The sequence below is a fragment of the Aspergillus steynii genome (genome assembly GCF_002849105.1).
Source record: "Aspergillus steynii IBT 23096 chromosome Unknown P170scaffold_8, whole genome shotgun sequence".
In the NCBI taxonomy this organism is placed as follows: Eukaryota; Fungi; Ascomycota; class Eurotiomycetes; order Eurotiales; family Aspergillaceae; genus Aspergillus; species Aspergillus steynii.
The window spans coordinates 1,218,924-1,239,988 of record NW_020194405.1 but is presented as its reverse complement, the minus strand read 5'-3'; the positions used below and the strand labels follow the sequence as shown (position 1 = coordinate 1,239,988).

At 49.2% G+C, this 21,065-nt stretch overlaps 3 protein-coding genes across 3 annotated transcripts; 2 read left to right on the top strand and 1 right to left on the bottom strand.

Annotated features, from left to right (window-relative positions):
* The first annotated feature begins 260 nt into the window (after positions 1–260).
* P170DRAFT_273445 (uncharacterized protein) lies at positions 261–1,586 on the top strand. The gene is made up of 2 exons (XM_024843155.1): positions 261–1,447; positions 1,525–1,586. The coding sequence occupies exons 1-2, from the start codon at positions 559–561 to the stop codon at positions 1,539–1,541; spliced, it is 906 nt and encodes a 301-aa protein (XP_024700438.1). The 5' UTR covers positions 261–558; the 3' UTR covers positions 1,542–1,586.
* Positions 1,587–8,874: 7,288 nt separating this feature from the next.
* Positions 8,875–9,302, top strand: P170DRAFT_273403 (uncharacterized protein). Its single transcript, XM_024843154.1, has one exon. It carries the CDS (start codon positions 8,967–8,969, stop codon positions 9,207–9,209), a length of 243 nt encoding a protein of 80 aa, XP_024700437.1. The 5' UTR covers positions 8,875–8,966; the 3' UTR covers positions 9,210–9,302.
* flbD (putative MYB family conidiophore development protein FlbD) lies at positions 9,303–10,813 on the bottom strand. The gene is made up of 2 exons (XM_024843153.1): positions 10,693–10,813; positions 9,303–10,422 (listed from the first exon to the last, which is right to left on the bottom strand). Exon 2 carries the CDS (start codon positions 10,360–10,362, stop codon positions 9,397–9,399), a length of 966 nt encoding a protein of 321 aa, XP_024700436.1. The 5' UTR covers positions 10,363–10,422; positions 10,693–10,813; the 3' UTR covers positions 9,303–9,396.
* Between the last annotated feature and the right edge of the window lie 10,252 nt (positions 10,814–21,065).

Here is a 21,065-nt window from a genome sequence, read left to right as displayed (position 1 = left end):
GAGATCATGTTTTCAACGCAGGTAGAGGCAATAATAGCAAGATAGCTAATTTGTTAAACGCATTTATTTGGTCTTTGAGGTATTGCAGAATCATGGATGTACCTGAGTCGTCTGCTTCGCTAGGTTCATATCAAGACTCGAGAAAAAGGTCAGCAGCGCTTATCAGGTGTGTACAGTACTTCGAACACGGGTGTTAGTAGTATAGCCGAGAAGTACATATACATAGACTTAGTGAATAATATCAATAGGCATAGGCAGACGCTGTTAGACATCTCCAAGCTAAGATTCTACGAGTCAACCCATGCCATACAATCTACAATGGTAACCTCTCAACTACTCTAATCTCTGAAGATCCGACAATCCCAGCACTTCCAAGGACATGAGCAGTCCACCCAACCTATGGCCAAACCCGGTGTACACAAGAGCATACGCACCACGCCCCCAAAAAGCCGCAAGGACAAGAAAACCCGCGCATAAGGCGCCTGCCCACCCCCTCATTCCCCATGAACGCCAGGTTCAGAATTGATTGATAAAGAAAAGGGAAAAAAGAAAAAGGGTATGACGACGACCTGCTGGATGACCCTCCAGGGAGAGACCAAAAAAACAGAAGAGAAAAGAGGGGAACGAGAAGGGCAGAGACGGATTTCCAACCCAGTCCTTGGTCCTGGCCCGGACGGTTTGAAATCGCTCGGACAAGGAAGAAGCCCGTTTCTGTTCGTTGAGCCAGAGCCCTTCCTCTTTCCCTTTCTTTTCTTTTTTATTTGGCTTTTCGAGGATGTGGTTGGACTCTATCATTTTTCTTTTCTTTTTTTTCCTTGCCATTTTTTTCTCTCCTTGAACCCCTCTCCCAAGGAAAGGAGGGTTTCATGGCATCATGTCGAGTCAGGATTCACAGCGTCAAATTTCCCCTCTTCCTTGTCCTCTCCGGGTCTCTTTTATTTTTTCCCTTTTAACCTGTCCACCTGTGATCAATCCAATGAACGGACTTCGCAACCTGGTCTGGTCTCATTCTTAGCTTCCCCCCTCCAAGCTCGAATGCAAGAGGACCAGAAGAGAGAGGGAGGGGGGTGGGGGAGAGAGATCTCGAACGAATCAATTCCTCTTGACCCTCTTTTTTTATTCACGACGAAAGGAATGCGGTGGCGGTCGCTGAAAATAAAAATAAAAATAAAAACCATTCGACCTCATGGGTTTGGTTTCTGGCTTCTGTGCTTGTCGTTGCCACCGCTCAGATCGAGTCAGCTTCCCTCTCTCTCTCTCTCTCTCTCTCTCCGTTTCTCTCTCTGGCTTCCCGGTGATTCCAGACTTGAACACACCCCCCTGCTAGAGGACCTAGATGCATTGTCTGGTCAGTTGATTTTTATTTTTTTTATTTTCTTTTTTTTTCCGGGGTTTTTTGGCCCGCCGGGCTTCGACTATTCTCGTGGATTCGTATCCTCTTGTCTAGGTCCGTCAGCCAAGGCCTAGCCTAGTACAAGCACCGAGGGCAAGTTTGGGGTCTGACGAAAAAAAAAAAAAAAAAAGGACTCGACTCGGCTTGACTCGGCAACCGACCAAAGAGAAGCAAAGAGGCAGGGATGTACAGAGTAAGGGGAGAAGAAGCATCCAAACCCGGAATCGATGCAGAGGGCTAGATCGATGACGACAGAGCCGGTGTCGCTGGAAGAGTAGAATCGGGGACCAGATGTAAGCAAGCCAGAGTACTCCGTACTCCGGAGTAGGTACTTTTGTCACTCAAGAGGGGGGGGGGGAAGGGGGGCAAAAAAAAAAGAAACAAGAAAAAAGAAAGAGATGATTCAGATCCATGATTTTCGCGGGCGTTTTACGGATGAAGATCGCCTTCAGAAGCTCTTCGGGCCCAGCTGACCCTGTTCGAGTAGTGCTGACATCGGATTAGATCGTGACTGGGGTGCGTCGAAAATGGACAGATACATTAAATCGAGGACGAAAATTCAGATCAATAATAATCATAATAATAATCATTATTATAACGACGGTGATAATGGCCAGGAAGATGGCTCGGTACTTCTCGTCCCGAGGTTTATCCTCGGTGGATGTGTATGCAGTTAATCTTCCTGGAACTTGCATTAGCCGGCGCTCAGCCGTCAGCACTCATTCACATCACACACTGTTCTCTCGCCTCTCCGTGTACGGAGTACTCCGTATAGGGTGCAGGGGTTTTTGTTTATTTTTTTACGAAAAAAAAAAATGCAACCAGCCATCTAGCCGCCTCCGCCCGCCAGCCCTAGTCTGCATGTCCGTATACTACGGAGTATGTACGGAGTGCCTCCTACAGTCCTAAATGCCCAAATCCTCGATATCAACAACCAAAAGCCAAGTAAAACCAGGCATGTCGGGCCGTAAGTGCAAGTCAGTAAGATACTACTCCGTAGCCCGAGTGGACCTTCAATCCAGTGGAGCAACAGGCAAAAACACGCAGGGGTGTATTTGTATTTGCCAGCTTATCTGGAGTCGAGATCGACTGCACTGCACGGGAGGGCCCAATTCAGGGGTAAGAACGATAGGTAGAAAGGAACAGGAGTTAGAGAAGTAGATGGATGGGTCTGATTTGGAGAGTTTGAGTCAGAAAAAAAGAAAAAGAAAAGAAAAAAAATCCGCCCGAATCAGGCAGGTACGTAGGAATCGAACCCATGAAGCCATTCCTGCACATACCATCGCAGGAATGGAACAGGTCAATAAGGATAGAAAAGAGTTAAGAAGTGCGAGGGACCAAATTTTGGTTTTGGGTTGACATGGGCCACAGCCACCGGGTGGGCAAAGCTGGAAGGAAGGGGAAAAAAAAAAAAAAAAAAAAAAAAAAAGGAGTCAAGTAAAGTACATGCCTATTATCCTCTACTCCGTACTCCGTATGAGCATCTATTCCGTAGCGTCCGTTTCAAACCAGATCGATCAAAATTCTTCGGCAGGTCCGGCCATGTTCGGGTTCCAAGATTAGTATCGACTCTGTGACCGTCGACGCGACAGGGTCAGCGCCATGGAACGCACACGAGCATCGTCATTTGAGAGTCTGGTTCGACCCGACGTACTGCGCAAGTCATGGCTGCCAAAAACCGTTGTGTCCAGAGAACGGGGAAAGGTCTAGATAGCGGACTAGGACCAAAGAAGGCAGAGGACGAGGGAAGGGAAGGAGGGGGCCAAAACAGACGGAGTGCTAACTGGATGCCCCCTGCTAGAAGGGAACGCGAATCAGGGAGACGAAGGTCAAGGGACCTGGCCTTGGAGAAACTGGAAGGAGAGAGTAAATACAATACCCGACAGCCTATACCGTACCCCAATACCCAAGGTATCGGACAGACCGTGGTATGGTGCTGTAATCGAGTCGCAACGGCTGGTATCTGACAAGTCCACGTGGGTTGCAAGAACCCCTTGTGCCGGAATGGTTTGTGCTTTGGCCTCTGCGGCAGAGTTTAGTGGCATGGCCGAGCAAAGGGCTGGTCCGGACGGTGAGAGCCAGTTGGTCAGGGCTCGTATCGAGAAGGGCCGGTTTGGCGGTTGCTTGCCGTATGTATTGCGTACGTACGTCGTACGGGAGGTACCCGACCTGACCTATACGGGTACCGTACGGGACGAGGGACGAGGCCAAGAATGAGGTACGGTAAGGTACGGGTTTCCCTGTGGTCGCCAATGACAGTGGAAATACCCCATTGGGCAAGGCAGCGTTCTCGCCCAGGCCTCATTGGACGTTCGCTGACTCGCACCCAAAGAGGGAATTGGCTTGTGTGTTCTCCAGTCTCCTTGAGCGGGGAAAAATTACCCTGACGTAAATTACTGACCCCATGCTGACCTGAGCGAGGGCTCGGGGTGACACCGACTCTCGGTCAGTGGAGTGGCATCCTTGTTCTCGGTGAACATGACTTTCAGTTCCCCGACGGGTAGGGAGAAGAGAGGGGAAGGCAAGTGGTGACGGGCGATAGGACGAGAGATGGAGAAAGGAAAGTCGGTGGTAACAAGCTGTCTGTCTCAGTTGTTCGCTGTATTACTCCATACGCGATGTGTAGAAAATGCATCACATCCCTAGATAGGGACCTGCCTGACATCATTTCAGCTGGCCACGGTCCTCGAATGAATGTATGGATGCACTCCGTATAAAGTAGATTAAAATAAAATAAAAAATCAAGTGAAGCCCATGAGGCTGAGTTCTCCGATGCCAAGATCCCGAAACCCCTGAACACCGTTCCCCGGGCATACTCCATACGACGAAATATGCATACCAGGGCAGTGCGGTAACGGGCGGGTAAGGGGGAGCGATACGGCGTGCATACGGAGGGGCGGCGTACGGGGATTACGATTTTCAAGTTGCCTCCCGCTGATCACGGGCGGACCGGTAGGGCGGGTACCCTAGGCCCAAAATGGTTTGGCAGATCAGCGGACCCCCCGAGATCCTCCGTCGGCCAATCATCACGCCGGGGAGGTCTGATCTCAACGTCCTGCTCAGGCTGGCATTGATCAACCGGCCCGCACTAAATCAAGCTGGGATCCACCCGGCTTTGGAGGTAAAAAAAAGAAAAAAGAAAAAAAAGAGTACCTAGGGGTTGAGCGCATTACACGATCGTATAACGTCGTACAGAATACCTCCCCGCCCGTACTCTGGATGTATGTCGGTGGCTCCAAATGGTAGGTGGTTGACCTTGCTGCGACCATGAGGTACGACCTGACCTACCCTCGCCCCGTTGCCTGCTCGAAACAAAGAGCAGTACCTTCCTCAGGTTTATTGCTGAGGGCTTGCATATGCAGAGGCAGGAGAGAGCATGCATCGCCCTCTTGACCCCTGTCATTTTCCGTTCTTCCGCAGATTAAAATTTAAATAGTCTGGACGGGCGCTCGCCAATGAGAGGGCCCGGAAAAGCTGGGCTCGAGATGGTGGAGTTCGTAGTCTATTTCAGATGGAGCACGATGGCGTAGCGCAGGAGAAGCTGGACCGGCCACTTTAAGGAGTATGATATGGGTTTTGGAGACTGGAGAGACCTTCCCTATCAATCAATTAATTTATTTGGATCTTGCTTCTTTTGGCATCGGGGGGGAGGAGGCGAGCCAGAACCAATTTTTCTTTTTTGCCTTTATTTTTTTTCCGACTCCATCCCCCTTTGGACGGTTCTGACTGGTCGGGTGTCGTATCCACGCTGACGACTGGCTTTAGCGTTGACGGTCGGGGAGGGAAATCTAAAATTTGGGAATCCGTTGGAAGACGCTTCTTGGCCTTGCATCGGTTATGTTGGATCGGATGTACCCGATCCCCTGGGACAAATGCCAAAAGGCTCTTTTTGCAGGTCGACGACTTTTTAGAGAAACCCAAAAAAATAATGACGGGGTTGGTGTCATAGTCGGAAGCATAAAAAAATAATGAATGTTCCTCAGTCTACTCCGTCTGCGTACGGTGTTCGCGATCCACCCCCCGAGCTTGTCCGGGTGGTATTCAGTAGTACCGCACAGACTTGCCTGGAGTCAGTCCTGGGAGTCGGGAACCAATTGCTCCTGTTCGAGTCCATTCGGGTGGAATACGTTTCCCCGTCCTCCACCCCGAACAGCATCGTTTACGTAGGGTGATTTTCCCGCTGTTGTGCCTATACCAAAAAACCAACAACCTGCGCTCGTGTAGCGAGCCAAACAAAAGACGAGATTTGACTAGTCCAAGCCCCGTGGCTCCATCAGGGATAACCGATGGGTGGGCGGATAGAACACGAATGGAATGGAAGAGAAGGGGCAGAGAAAATACTATTCTTTATTATTATTTATTTACTATTATTATTATAATTATAACTCCGTCAGTCAACCCACGGAGAAATGCAAAAAGCAAAATCCAAATAAACTAAAACCAAAAGCCCCAGGTTTCCACTGGATAGACCGTGGGCTCTCAAGGGCGCGGCCGTTTCAGCTTCGCCGCTAGTCGACCCTTGGGCATGGGTCGGTTGGAGCGTTTTATCTGGCGAGCAGGGGCCATGGGCAGATCATCGCTTCTAGACGGATTTAGACTTACGGAGTAAGGCTTGCCTACGGGGCCTGCGTTTTCCTAATCAGGAATACGGAGGGTCGAGTCAAGCCAAGTTTCAGGTTTTTTTTTAGGACCGTGGTTTAGCCCGATCATCTCGCTCTCGCTTCGTGCTGCTCGAGTCGTCCACAGTTGCGACACAGTAAGACAAGTGCAACCTTCTCCCCTCCCTGACCGTGCTGGGGGACGTGCATGGTGTTTGGGGATGGTCTCCGTATATAGTGGTTGCTATTATGATCGGACTCGAAAATGAGATGCGCAGGCAATCTATCTGGAACGGTCGCCCTGGCTGTGATCCTCGATGCATGTCTTTACACAGCACAGCACGCCTAGACTCCATGGGGTAGTTTGGCAACATGCTCCAAACGAGGACCCATCGCGCTTGGTTATTCGGAGTATCCGTAGTGTCGTTATGACTCCTGAATCCTGACGTTACATTCCCAGACCGTCCGAGAGTCACTTGAGCTTCACCCTCTCACTCACCTTCCCCAACAACACGCATTCTCCACTTGCAGCAGATTAAAAGCAGATCTTGCGACAACTGTTGGGGGCCTTCGTTGCGCGGATATAAATAAAATGCCCCCCTTTTGGATATTAAGTGCTGAGGCCGATCAGGCGAGCTAGCTGCGTTTCAACTGTCAGATATTGCTTGGTTGGAGGCCGGTGGACGGATTAATTAACCCCCAATCTATGTTTAATTTAATCGCTCCCCCTACAATTCGTCCGGCAGGGATGTCGGGTCTGGAGATGTAACTCAGGGGGTAGATCATTAAACCCGCCGGGGCGAGAGCAATATAACAATAAGATTGTCATTTCGTGTTTGCTCTCGGTGAAATTCGAGTCGCTTTCGATGTACGGCGCACATTTGTAACGGTCTGGCTCCACACGCCGAGCCGATACCCACGACGGCCATGGCAAAATTCGAAAATCAAAATCATCACGATCGATCGGAACCGGCAATACGTCACGTTGCGCGAGTAGCGACGAACTAATCGAATCTAGTGCCCGCGCTAGCGACCAGTATTCCAAATCACAGGTAAAAAGAAAAAAAAAAGATCGTGGGTTAATTTTCTCGGATCATCTCGTCTATGCAAGACGGCTTCTGAAGAGTTTTTGGACTCGGCTGGTGCTGAACACCCCTGTAGTCATAATGGTCTTGTCAATTCTGCACTCCATGTCAATGCCGATTAGTTAATCATTCATGGTCCAGCCCAGTAAGGTAGTCCGTAATTATTGGTATGGTACGCTTGGCTGGTAGGTAGGTATTGCGTGTATCGGTTGAAGCAATGCGAAGTACGGCGACAACAACAGCCCAATCACCGATATTCCTCCAAACATTCGGCTCTGGGATAATTCGCTAACGATGGGCATTCTTGTCCTCGTGAAGCCACTCCTTGAGTCGCTTTCTCGGGTCCAGCTTCCCAAGCTGACCGGCAACGCAACTAGTAACTAGGTTCTAAGATATGTAAGCATGTGTGGCCACGGATGAAGGCTGGCTGAAACGGGCAGATTCCTCCCATATCTAGCACGTAGATGGCGACAATAGTCCTTCCTGGATACCGCAGGGCTCGGTGTTCCAATCGCAGCTCGCTGACGCCAATTCCTGGATCAGCACGCTTGCAGGGACTATATGCACACCTGTAAGTGGCTTCTGCATCCGTAGCGTTGTGGCGAGTCAGGTAGGGGAGAAGTGGTAGCCAGCTGCTAATAGGAGGCCGGGAAATACGATTCGCAGATAAGTCGAGGCTGGAGGCCAAGGTCACGGCCACGCCTGCGTCGGACACCGGTTCCTGTGGCGGCGACTTCCTTTTTTTTTTTTTTTTTTCTTTTTTGCCTTTTTTCTCGAACTGGTTGATCCCCGCGGGGCCGATCCCTTTGGCAAGTATAGAGTGCACAAAGTACAAAGTACGAGACCCCGAAGGAGCAGGATTTCGAGGGGAGAGATGCATATGTTCCAGCTTCACAGATCCCAAGACGCGCATCAAGGATAACACCGCAGTTCAGCTAAGCAAGTCAGATAGGAGAAAGAGAAGATGAGCCGAGCTGATCTTCCCGTTCCAAACCGTTGATGATCATGCACCAAGACCCAAGGGGGATCGAGAGTCAAAGGGCGAGGCAGAATGAATGGCCCAGACAAAAGGAAGGAGGGGGGAAACCGGCTGCGAGTTGGTGGAGGATTAGGTTTAGGTATCAACCTTACTTACCTCGACGATGATAGCTGGAGGGAATCCACTGCCCATCAAGGTTCGATGCGGAATTCTGCCCCCTCCCCTCCCCTCCCCAGTCAGCCATTGAGCGGAGCTCCAAGCATCCACGCAGTCCCTGCTACTGGCAGGAATGCATGAACTGCCGCCCCAATGATCTGACTGCTTGGAAGGCTCGGAGAGGGAAGCGATGGATCGGTGGTTGTATGGGGGTTGTATGGATGGCACTCGTCAGCTGGATTGCAAATTGACCTATCGATCCCAACTTCCCCAGATGGATTTCCATGCATGCGAACGCTGGACTTGGTCCACGCCTTTTCGTTGGTTCCATTTCTTTGATTATTTTTTATTGTGATTTTTCCTCATTTGAGAGAGGGGGATGGGGCCAGCGGTGGTCTGGTCTTCCTCTTCGTAAATTCTGGTCACCCCTTGCGTATTCCTCGTGAGTCTCTGGCATTTCACTGGGAGAGAAGAGCTGGTGACAGCCAGCCACCAACAACGGAGGATAAGCTGGGTCGTATCCTGTGGGCCCTCCTTTCATGTCGAACGGTGGACGTCCTTTTTTTGCCACTTTATGGCCACCGTTGTTTTTCATCTGCATGTGCCTAGGCCGAATAGCAGGATACCAATACTAGAAGACAGTTGTTGTTTGAGATTCAATCAGTTGAATAAGCCAAAACAATGTAAGAGTAATAAAAGCCATAGGGGTATTATTATTAAATCCAAGCACGAAAAAATTCCGTAATAACCAATACATGCAAAGCCAAAATTCAAAATCCGGAAGTATTCTCCACTGCAAGACCTCCTTCTATAAGCCCAAAACATTCACCGGATCACCCAGCAGTAGTTGTGAAATCACGCAATCAGAGAACTCCGTTTTCCATCAAATGCTTTTTATGAAAGGCAGAAAAACACCAACTCAGAAAGGGAAAGCTGAACCCGCCAAAACGATTCGATCCCAAAAAAAAAGAAGAAAAAAGCCAGCCATAACCACGTGACCCGACGTGGTGGAATTGGAAAGGGGAAAGTCATCAAAGATGTACAGGATATAGATACAAAGGAAAGAATAGTGTCAAAATGAGAGACATCGGTCGGGGCACACATATACATTAGACGCTTCCAGAAAATCATCTTCGGGAGCCAATATCAAGACAGGTGAACATAAAGCAGACGGTCGTGTGGTCATTAATTGAGCAAATTATCAAGGCCCATGCGGGAATCACGGGGAGCTTCGCCCTTGAAGGATTCCGGTCGAGGCCTTTCCGGGGACATAGACCAGGTCTGCGGTAGTAAAGAAGAGGGTTGGTTCCAGGACCGACGATCGGAAGCCCATCGCTGCTTCAGCGATAGATCGGAGAAGTAGACGTCCTCTGAAGGCTGGAGTGGTGCGCTGGGTCTGCGCAAATCGCCGTACTGCTGGCGGGGGTCAAGCGGGAAGGGTAGAAGTTGCGGGGAAGAGACGGTCCGTGGAGAAGCAGAGGAGACTGAGTTATGGTCGGAGACCATCGAGGGGGGTTCTATTGAGAGGGTGTTGGAGACTTCTGAGAAAGCAGGCGAGGTCAAGGGAGTTTCGACGGGGCGGTTGAGAGCCGGGAGTGTGTAGATCGGGGTCAACTGCCGGGGGCAGTCGATGGACGTGGTTGAGCAAGATTCTCTTCGAGAAGGCGACTTCGACCAAGAAGTGAGTGGCCGGTCGTGGGAGATGGATGAATACCGAGAGCGACTGATTGGGCTGCTCATGCTGATCGAAGCCCGCGCATACGGAGCCTCCACTCGGCCGTTGCAAGTGCGGCCGGGATGAGGTGTGCCTGACGTAGGCAGACCTCTTCTCTTCCGGTTCATGCTGCCATTCCACCAGTTTTTGACTGCGTTGTCGCTCCGGTTGCCCAACCGCCTGGCGATTTCAGCCCACCGCTTGCCCATCTCAGTCACAAGGCGCTCGATCATCATCCCCTCCTCGACGGAGATGGGCTCGCGGTTGAGCGTCGGCTTGAGATTCTGGTGGAAACGCTCGCGGCACTGCTTGGGGGACCGATAGTGCATGTGCTGGGAAATGCGGACCCAGTTATTGGGGCCCTGCTCGCGAACCAACTGAAGCAGCAACTGGTCCTCCTCAGGGACCCAAGGTCCTCGACGATGAGTGGGAGCCATTTGGGATGAAATGGGAGTTCAAATAAATTTGCGAGTTCTTTTTCTTTCTTGTTTTAGTTTCTAATAATAAAAGTTAGAAAAGTATGTCAGGGAGATGAAGAAAAGAAGCAAGTAAGGAAGAAAGAAAATTAGTAATGGGAGAGAAAAATAAAGAGAAAATGTTGTGTGGGGGGAGGAAGTGAAGTCTGGATGAGGTAAGGGTAAATGGGTGGTGGTACGGAAGTAATGGTGAAGTCAATAAAGCCTCAGGCACGGGTTGACCTTGAACGACCGCAACGGCAGAAGGTGGGCGGGGAGGATAAACACGGTTGAAGGAAAGTTGAATCTTACCGTGAACGCTTAGCGTAGACCCAGGGGATTTGAACCGCACGAAGTCCGAACAATGTTTTGCGTGGGTGGTCTGAAGAACAAAAGGATTCGAATAGTAAGGAAGCAGTGACCAATCCAACCAGGTACTTGGGAATTTGCGAAGACGGGGTTGAAAGTAAGGTTGAGAGTATGAAGTTTAAGGTTCCAAAGGTGTGCTCGCCAGGTGGTAGATATACCTGAGGGAGGAATTTGGACCAGGAGGAGGGGGAGGACAAGGACTTTGGGATTTATAAAGATGGTGGACAAGGCGACATGGAGAAGGGATGGAGATGAAGGCTATGATCAATTATTATAGCAACAAGCAGCAGCAGAAGAATACAATGACCAGGGAGACGGGTCAGAGAAAAATGGCAACTGCTCCACACCTAGAGCACGCTATAGGAGAAGATCTGATCCAAGATCTCGGAGCTGACAGTTGTCGGAGGAATAATAATAATAATCATAATTAAAAAAATAAAATAAAATAAAATAAAATAATAAAATAAAGGAAACGAAAAATCAAAAAAGAAAAATGATTTTTCGATTCTTATTTTATTTTATTTTATTTTTCTGGCAGGGTGGATCTCATTACGACTCGGTAATTTAACAAGGGCGGTAAAGTATCCCGTACCGTATGTATGTATAGCTGTATTGTATCCGTGTTTGTCGGGTACGATATCCATGGATTATGACAGCATGCTCGCCCACTTTCCTCACTACCTTACCGAAGTATCTCAGTAGGTAGTGCTACCTACTCCGGAGTACGTACCTTCTGCCTAAGGTAACCCCCCTTGGGGATTATCCCTAGACACGCTAACCTGGCGACCTGGTCACTGCCCACTTTGCAGACGCGTAGGTTGCCTATGCGTACAGTCCCCGATCCCATGCTTAATGTGGTCAAGGATGAACAAAATTACCGCCCAGAGACCACTCGACCAACCTGAGCCGTAATGATTACACAAGTGGGGAACCTCAGAAAGATACTACCGTACTAGTATGCAGTATCTCTTTTAGGAATAAGTCAGATCCATCATTGACAGGGGGATAATTTCGAAGCAACCACAACCCAGCACCCATGACCCTCCTTCGAAAAAAAAAAATGAAGAAAAAGAAAAAGTAAAAAAAAAAAAAAGGGCTAGCTATCAATTGTTGCAGCTGGTGTTTACAGATCGTGGGGGAGATTTGCCACTATATGATTATAGTGACTGACTCTACCACCGGATCGGTCTTGCAGCAGGGATGTTAGTGGTACTATTGCTGGATGTGTGAAACACTGGATGTACATCTCGTTTCTATTTATTGACTCCCGTCGGGGATCCTGGACATATACTTCGGGGAAAGCGATATATTGTGTAAGAAACAGAAACGCGATGTGGTTTCCATGGGCTCCGCGGCAAGGCGGGTTACCTTTTGGATTAGCAAGGTGGTACAGAGTGCTACGTAATGCACAACATGGGACTTACACTACTGAACATAATACTATATATTTATATTCACTTTGGGGTGCTAGATAGCAGAGTCGAGGGCAAGGATCTTCACATATCCCTATAGTCTAAATAGAATTTGTTATTCCGGCTTGACAGAGGCAATCTTGCCGTTTCCCATTCCACCGGTACATATTTGTGCGCAAGTAGTGGGGATAGAATCAGGGGTTAAACGAGAAGAAAGGCAACATTAATGCTATGGCAATGACCATTAGTTGCAGCAGTCGGGCGAGAAAAATAAATTAAATGATATACGGGATTGACGCACGCCTACACACACGGAAGGAAAAGTCAAAAAAAAAAAAGAAAAAGAAAAAGAAAAAAGGAATGGGCGAGCATCTCCGTCTTCCATGCTACCGATCAAACAAGTTAAAAAAAAAAAGAAAAGAAAATAAGATCCGATCACTACCCGCGTCGTCCAATTACCGCCATCCCGGGCCACCGTGAACTAGGAGCGATTCATCGACCAAACCGATGGGTAAGAAGTGGGTTACTGGTTCTGGGTGATTTGGCCCATGCTCGTCTAAGTTCAGGCCCTGACAGGAAAACGGGAGCGGCAGAAACGGTCTGGCAGAGGTAAATTAGGAAAGTCAAAAGACAAGGCGGACAGCTTACGGAGCCCAACTGAATTCTCCTATGACTCGAGTTATTCTTGGATTGGGGCCGTCTCAGTGCTGTGCCATGGTTTTAGGATGGAAAATGATGGAAAGGGGGGGGAGGGAAGAAAGCAAGGGGAAGAAACGACCAGGCGTGCATTGGAGTCTGTGTCGAGGAGAGAGGGGCAAAAAAAAAAGAAAAAGAAAAAGAAAAAGAGAAAAAGAAAAAAAGGATCTAGTTCCCGCCGATAAAACATGGTTAGTGTCAGGTTGCTGGTGTGGGTGGTCGAGGAGTTGTGCCGAGATCGAGGGCAGCGGAAAAGCGCCTTGGAAAGGCCTCCAAACAGGAAACCGCGAATCGGGATCCACCGGCGATGGAGCATCAGCCGGTATCCATGTTTGGGTCGGTCGTCGGCCATGACAGACCCTGCGGTGCATTGTTCAAGGTGGTAATTACTGGTGCTTCTCGCCTCCCTACGCCGAGAATGATATGTGGTGTGCTATGCCCAAGGACCTGGGAGTTTGGACTATTGAATTGATCCTAGAGTATCATTCATAGTATTATTTTCAATCATTTTTTAGCACACGACCCGCCTGAATGATGGAGAACCGAATGATGTGTTCGAAAAAATAAAATAAAATAAAATAACAAAAATCGATGGCAAGGCTCCAGTCCTCAGCCAGCCATCCACCTCTTTTCCACCCACACAGAAACTCGTCTGCGCGGTGCTCTGTACCCTATTCTGATCTCTCCACCCCCCGTGGGCCGTTACCCAGTCTCCCAGGCATGAACCGTTTGTGTGGGGACCATGATTGGCGCTGGGCCATCGACGGAGTAGGGCCCTCTCACAATTTGAAATCTTTTGGCTTTGTTTTTACCGCTCCGGGTTGTGATCGACATGGAGATCGTACGCAATTGCTGATCTGGAATGGAGTACCCTTGTGTCGGTGCTGTAGAGCGGATTTGGTAAAATGTGTTTACTCATCATTTAAACACTCACACTAAGTAGAAATGTCTCTATACGCTAGGGTCGAGCGATAGCAATACTGATCAGAATCGAAATAATAAAACAATGCCGCGGAATTCTTTGCCAATGTGCATCGTGTGCGCAACATTCGCCATAACGTGATATCTGGCAGCCGACGACACGAATGTATAGATCCTTATACGACAATACCTACATTTGTCCGGGTGCATACAGAGAAGACGCAGTCCGTATCCAACAAGCGAGGCTGGTATTGAAATATGATCATATAGAAAAAGAAAAAACTCCAACATCCTCACCGTCCAACCAACGTCCAATGTTCACGATCCTGACTCACGTTTAGCTGCAGGGTCTGTCCAGATTCTGGGTCCAAAACCAGCTCGCTTATGTCGGAAATGCAGTCGAAGATTGATAGATCCATCGAAGCCTTCTCCTCCCCCTTTCTCATGTCTGGGGCTCAGTATCCACAATGGCGAGTATGCGTGTCGTAACTTAACTGCTGGTGAGTCAAAAAAAAAAACCTCCACCTATTGTACGGGATGCATTTGTAGGATGTACTCCGTAGTATGTGCATAGGTACATACATTCCAGGTAACCAACGAACGGACCCATTGTATTCCAGGGCGCCAGTGCCAGCTCGAAGGATTCCTGCATGAATGATAGGTGTGATTTATCGGGGAGGTCGGGGACCTCGAACTGCATCATCGACTATCTGCATTCGATCGGAAAGCCAATTCCCCGGTACTACATGACTACGTAAGTAGCTTCTGTCACTTAGGTGATTGAGTTATGGTTCTATGCCGGACAAACCCGCTGTCATAGAACGAGGCGCGCCGGCAAGGCGTAGAAGAAGCTAAAAGCTACCATACAAGACAATACAAAATATGGATCAGAAACAGTTCTAGCCGACTATTGTTCCTTGTACCCACACGGTGACCTCCATCGATTGGCACCGCTGCTACCGATCGTTTGAGATGGATCGGAAATGAGCTTTTGTGGTTGGACGATCTGAATTTCCCCTCTTCCTGGGTACCAAGACCATGGGCAGTGGGAAAATAAGCTTCGGCAAATGTAGTTATCACAGGGTAGTCAATAACTCTGTATGCGTGCGATCTGATCCATCATGGCGCCTCGACGAATCCCTCAGGTTTAGGGCTGTATGGATGTATATCACCTCCCATCTCACACGAACTATTGGTGACGACGTCGACATGGGATCGATCCAACCATGTGTTCTCCCAGGTGGTCTCGCCTGCGCCTCCCAGAAATACACATTGGCTTTGTTATAGCCGAGGCCAATAGTTACATGAAAGACTTTTCATCCGTGACAAATCTCTGCCCCAGCACAGAGCAGCCGATGATCCCCGCCCTAGCATGATAGAGCTAAAGCACAGTGGGTAACTCGCACTGTCAAATCTGTCACACAGAAAACCCCGGGCTATCGGGGACCTCCTACTTGCTTTCGCTTAGGTCTAGTTCCAGGTACAATCCACTGGCAGGATAGGCACGCCGGGCTACAGGGCCGTTGACCTGCCCTTCTTCTTTCCCAAACGGGTTTAAAAAGGGGCATGCAGCTTTAAGTAATATCGAGTCCCAGAAATAATCAAATCATCAAACAACCAGCGTCATCTGGATAGATCAGCCCTCTAAACGACCGGGCTAAAATAGGGTAGAAGCACGAACCCCTGAACGACACTGCATGACGTGACGGGCCAGGGCGCAGCCTTGGGAGCTGATTGGTGGGCAAAATAAGGTATTTGTCATTCTCGCGCCGCAGGGCTAGGGCGCTTTAGGCAATGATAGGCGGGCCAGCCGCCGCGGTTGGGATTGATAGCCCTGGCGCCGGAGCTCTTCGCGATGCTCACCTTTTACGATATATTAAATCGTGACTAAGGGACCAGGCCGGCCAGTAGAACAGCTGGGACCGCAACAATGGGATCGATAAGACTCAATCTGATCGAAACTCCGGCGGCAGTGCTCGCAAGCGCAATCTACCAAGCAGGCGGTCACATGAGGATTTGGTCCTTTTTGGGCGAATTGGCCTCGAGCGTCGAGGAACGACAGCCCCAGAACGAGGGAAAATTGGGGAATTCGGAGATGTGACGCCCCATAATTTTTTCGATAGAAATGACACCCAATATCCATCACTATGAACCGCAATAATAATTCCGTAAACCTACTCCGCTACTCCCTGCTTTACTCAGGGACCCAGAACGACGCAGTGGGGCGAATCCCATGACACTTTTTTTTTCTCCCTGATGCTGTCAATGTACGATGGTCCCCGTGTGAGCGTTCCCCCTTTCGGAAAGAATATTTTAGGAACCATTAGCTTTCTTCGGAGCTCCTCGGGGTGCTCGTAAGTCTGACTACTGAAACGCTGGATCAACGATTATCGAAGTTGGTGTCAAACGCCATCCACGTCGTGGTAGGTTACGGAAGTGCCATGTGGACGGGTAGGTACACCTCGCGATCCACCCTCGTGGTACGGAGGTTGGTACAAACAACAAACGGATGTACATACATAATAATTATGATTTTGTTTTTTTTTTTCTTTCCTTCTTTTGATGTATCGTTTTCTGCAATTGAGTTCTAGATTCTACGCGGAGAAACAACATCAGGGGTGGAACGTCTCAAGAGAAGACAAAAAAAGAAAATAAAAAGGAGGGGATCCAATAAGAAAAGAAATCCAACAAAGAAACACAGCCCAAGATTTCAAGGGCGATAGGTCACAAAACCGATAAACGGCTGCTGGCCCTAGTCAGTTACCAAATCTTACCCATCCATCTAACTCTTCCTTAATTACAACCCGACCCAGGTGGATGGAAGTCAAGTTGGTAGTGACTGCAACTATTGATTGATCACGAAGCCCGCTGCAGTCTAAATTCGAGAGGATTTGCGGTGCTACCACCACTTAGTGCTAGCCCGATGGTCCCCGGCGTACCCTGGGATTGGTACCAATCAGAGACACGGGAAGTATTTGAGATATACCCTGGTAGTTTGGTTTCCTAGCGTGCTTGGGCGGACAGGGATTGCCCCTGTCCGTTGTGTGCAAAACACGGGGCGGGTAAGTCCCCGAGCGGATGCCCCAGGCACCGAGGGAATCGACGGGCGGCCGTAATTTTCCTCGACGGCGGGTAAACAATACCAGGTACTCGGTATGCAAACTTGGCACTTGAAGATCAGACATTGACGCAGACGGCGGTATGTATGCACTGGCGACGTAATGAAGGGATGGACAGCAGCTGCGGACTACGGAGAAGTATGGGAATCTCTCCTGACGTATTGCCTCGAATGGGTCAAGTCAACTGTCTCCCTTCCCTCCGAGCGCACGTTTCAAGAAAACATGGATGTCATGGACACCATTGGCAAAGCGTAAATAATTCCCTCCCACGCCGGGTTATGCTGTGTCACCGATGGAAAGGCAAAAAAAGGAGGACGGTCGGCCAAGGATCTGGCTGCAGGATAGTCTTCCTGTGCTACTTGGTATGGGGGCAGTGAAGAGTGGAGCGAACGGCTCTCTCGCATCCGCCGCTGTTTCCTGACTGTCGGGCCTCCCTCTCTGCGAACCTTCGAGGCCCGAGCACCGCTGCCAGTCAGGAGTTTGTCTTTTCCTGGCCAGGGAGAAAAGGAAGCATGGGGAAAAAAGCAAAAACTTAAAAATAATAAAATAAAAAACATACATCTCCTTATACATAAAAAAAAGGAATTTCCCTACTCTGTATTATTTATATCATTACGGACCAGATACCTTCTCCTACGATGGAATGTGGACATGGATTCTCGGCGTTACCAGGATCTCCTGTCACTTGATGGGGTAATTAATTTATAATAAACACGGCCATCTCCATAGATTAATTGATGTGCAAGGTTCCTGGGGAGGGAGGCAACAGTCCTCCGTAGGCCGCAGCACTCTGTGGATTGTCATAATGCACGCACCTGTAACGGGGCATCCATCTTATTCCAGATTGATTAACTGCGTCCACCGGGGTTTACTGCTCTATTCATACAATACAAGGTAATGGAGAGTGTATCTGGATACATACATACATGTACATACACACATACCTTCGTTGGATACCTGCCTAGCTATTAGGATATCACCACTTGCTATAATCCCAAGAGCAGGGGAAAATTACGCAAAGGGTAGAAAGTGCTACGAAAACCTATCATCCTCGAGGTAGCTATCGTGGGTCGATCGTTTTTTGTCAACCTTCTTCTGAAAACGGTTAACCTTCTTTTTTTTTTCATGGATGATAACTACTAGTGAATCGAGATACCCGGATCTCTCTCGCAGGTGCCGCATAATTACACCCGACGGTACTTCGATCTTTGGGACCATGACGTCGAGGTAGTACGGAGTACCTTACTGGGGGGTTGTACTCCGTAAGGAAAAGGTGGGAACAAAAAAAAAAAAAACAGACAGACCCAACGACTCCCGGCGTTATTGGCCGCCCTCCTCGGTCGGGGTTCATATTTCCCCTATCGGGGACCATGTGGTTCCCGATTCGCCCAAGTGCCCGGCTTGGAGGGCGTCGCGCCAACCCGTTTAGGGCTTAGGGCCACTTCGGCGTCTACCTGGTCTGTACGCCGACCGGAGTATAGCCCGCAGGTGACAAGGTACAGCCCACTGAAGAGGCGGTTTGCTGCAGCTCCCACCACCACCATCACCGCTAACGTCAACTACTTACGTCCGAACTGCCTGGCCCGATATCCCTTTTCGTGGAAATAGTCGATAAATAAATAAAAAATAAACAAAATATCGGTGATTGATCTGGCATTCCTGAGTTCGTCGCGCAAGAAGTTCGAGGCAACACAGCGCAAATGCGGTAAGCGCTAAGACCCAGGCAGGAAGTAGTTAAACATTACTGGTACGGTGGAATCAGACACAACCCGTAGCAAACACAACTCCCATAGGTAAAGAGCGCCACCAATCGACGTATCTCTATCCAGTTGTACATCCACACGGGCCATCGAATCCGAAGTCATCTGTGCCGCCATAGGTTCGCGATTTCTCCTGCGTTGAGTCGTAGTTTGTACAATACAGAGACGACCGTATCACTGCAGTAGTACATGTAGTCGGGCTTCGCCTACGTCTTCAAAGTGCTGGTGTTGCCGCGCAGAGTTGTAGCGAGAAAGTCTTGCGGTACGTCGCGTAACTCGGAGTACCTTCGCGGGACTTGGGAAGCAATCAGGACCCCGAAGCATATCTCCTGGACTCAACAGACTGCTTCCCCGGTTGCGAAAAGGCCGAAGGGGAGGCAATGGTCGTCGCTACGTCTCGCTTGGACCTTTCTGAGAGACCCGACCTTTGCCAGTTGCAGTGGTCTCTTATCGACAGCCTTCATGAAAAGGCATCGGCATAGCTGCAGGTGACGAAGGTGGAGTTCCTTGCTCTAGCATCGTTTCCTTCTTTGGGAGGTGAGAACGTACGTGGGCATAAAGCCAAACATCCGGGTTGGGTATCCCCGGCGTTTTTTCGCCCAAGGGATCCGGCTGAACAGTCCAATAGATCTGACGCTTGACTTGGGATAATCCACGCGCCTTGCTGATAGCTCATTTCAGTCTTTGTCTCGACACGAAACCCCCGTTAAGCCACATGCGCACACAGAGCGAGCACGCGGCCGCCTCGCTACGCTTGTGACTTTCTTTTGTGAGACCGCGTGGAAGCGACGACACCATTGGTGATGGTGGCAATGGGCCGTGCAAGTTGGCTGACGCTATCGACGGCCATTCCACCACGGGGGGAACGCTTCGGGGGGGTTGACTTCGGTTCGTTGCAAACATGGGTGCATGGTGTGTCAGTTTTGCTACATTACGAATGGTCAGCACTAGAGCGCATCCAAGGATTGCGGGTGGCTAACGAATAACACGAACGAAACCACTCTTTTTCGAGGATCCTCGCGGCTGAACGGTCTTTCTCGGTGTCTTTTAGCCTTTCGTGCCCACAGACTTGAAACCATGAGAGTTTTTACTCGTTGCGACGCCTCCAAAGCTACCATAGACTCGGTGTGGCTGGATGTAGGATTATTGGCAAGCTGCAGGGAATGTCAATGTCTATACCATGCGGAACGCCAGCGATCCCTAGAAGCAATTGTTTGCTGCTAGTACCCAGGCCGTTATCTTACCACGTGGACGAAACTGTATTGATTTAGGCCTTTGGTATTAGGGTTTTCTCGTCTTGTTCCTGTATGCCCATGGATGTTTCAGGGATTGTTGTATCAACTGTGCAAGAATAATTATGGCGGGAAAAACTCCAACATGTTGTATCTAATGACTGCTCGAATGTCAGCGAGGGGCATTAATACCTGACCCCTAAAAAAAGCATGGAGCCTTTATCCTGAGCTTAGAAACTTTAAGTTGTCATCTCTATTGAAGCTATACAAAGTTTGTAGATGATCTTGCACATGGTGAAAGGCATGGGGCGAGTGCTTGAACGTGCGTGACTTGTTTGGGTGGCAAATTGTGACTCGGCACATGACTTGGAATCTCGTCGTGCGTTCTGTTTCTTCGCACATTCATCGTCCTTCTCCGGTCAGCCAATGTCAATGAGATGATGTTGCAGCCGCACACAGATGTTTGTGCTTCCGATTCCCTTAATTTTTCATCTCGAGCTCAAGTTTCTACTATTAAGATACCGGGATCAGCGAGTAATTGCATCATTTCGAATACTTAACGACCTTGTCGAGATGAGTTTGATGCGCTCAATTATTGCTTAGGATGACATCGCGCTGATTTCCTGTAACATAGTCTTGTCTAGATTCGTCTATTAGTCGAGTTTTTTCAATGCCACGGATTCAAAAGGCGCTCAAATGCTTCGCCCGAGGAGCCCCGATACCACCTCAACGCCTATTCAGATCCTCACCACTTGCCTAAAATGAGAATTCACCAATAGACCACTACATAGATACAAGGTTTTTCCATGTCTATCACCAAATGTACGGCCAACACCCTGGAAAATGTGGAGGATGGCTCTGATTTCTATTGCCTAGAAGGTTTCTGCCAACGTCACCCAATTGGCTTGGCGAAAATAAACCCAACAGTTACGGTGGCGCTATGATTACCCTAGCCTAATGCTTTTTATGTTGATACTTGGGGAAAAGAGCCATATGGACTAGCGAGTTGCTAGTATCTCTCCCACAATCCGGCCTCGTCGGCGAGCAACAACATGGCTGAGAGAACTCGAAAACAAAGGTCAGTGCACTCCAATCTACCCGTGGTTGAAACTCAATCTAAAGGACCCATTCTTTCAGTCCCAAGGACATGGACTTCCCGTCCATCAGCCGAACTAA

Excerpts from the sequence above, each read along its gene's own strand:
- P170DRAFT_273445 (XM_024843155.1), top strand. The coding sequence starts at position 559 with ATGACGACGACCTGCTGGATGACCCTCCAGGGAGAGACCAAAAAAACA.
- P170DRAFT_273403 (XM_024843154.1), top strand. The coding sequence starts at position 8,967 with ATGCAAAGCCAAAATTCAAAATCCGGAAGTATTCTCCACTGCAAGACC.
- flbD (XM_024843153.1), bottom strand. The coding sequence starts at position 10,362 with ATGGCTCCCACTCATCGTCGAGGACCTTGGGTCCCTGAGGAGGACCAG.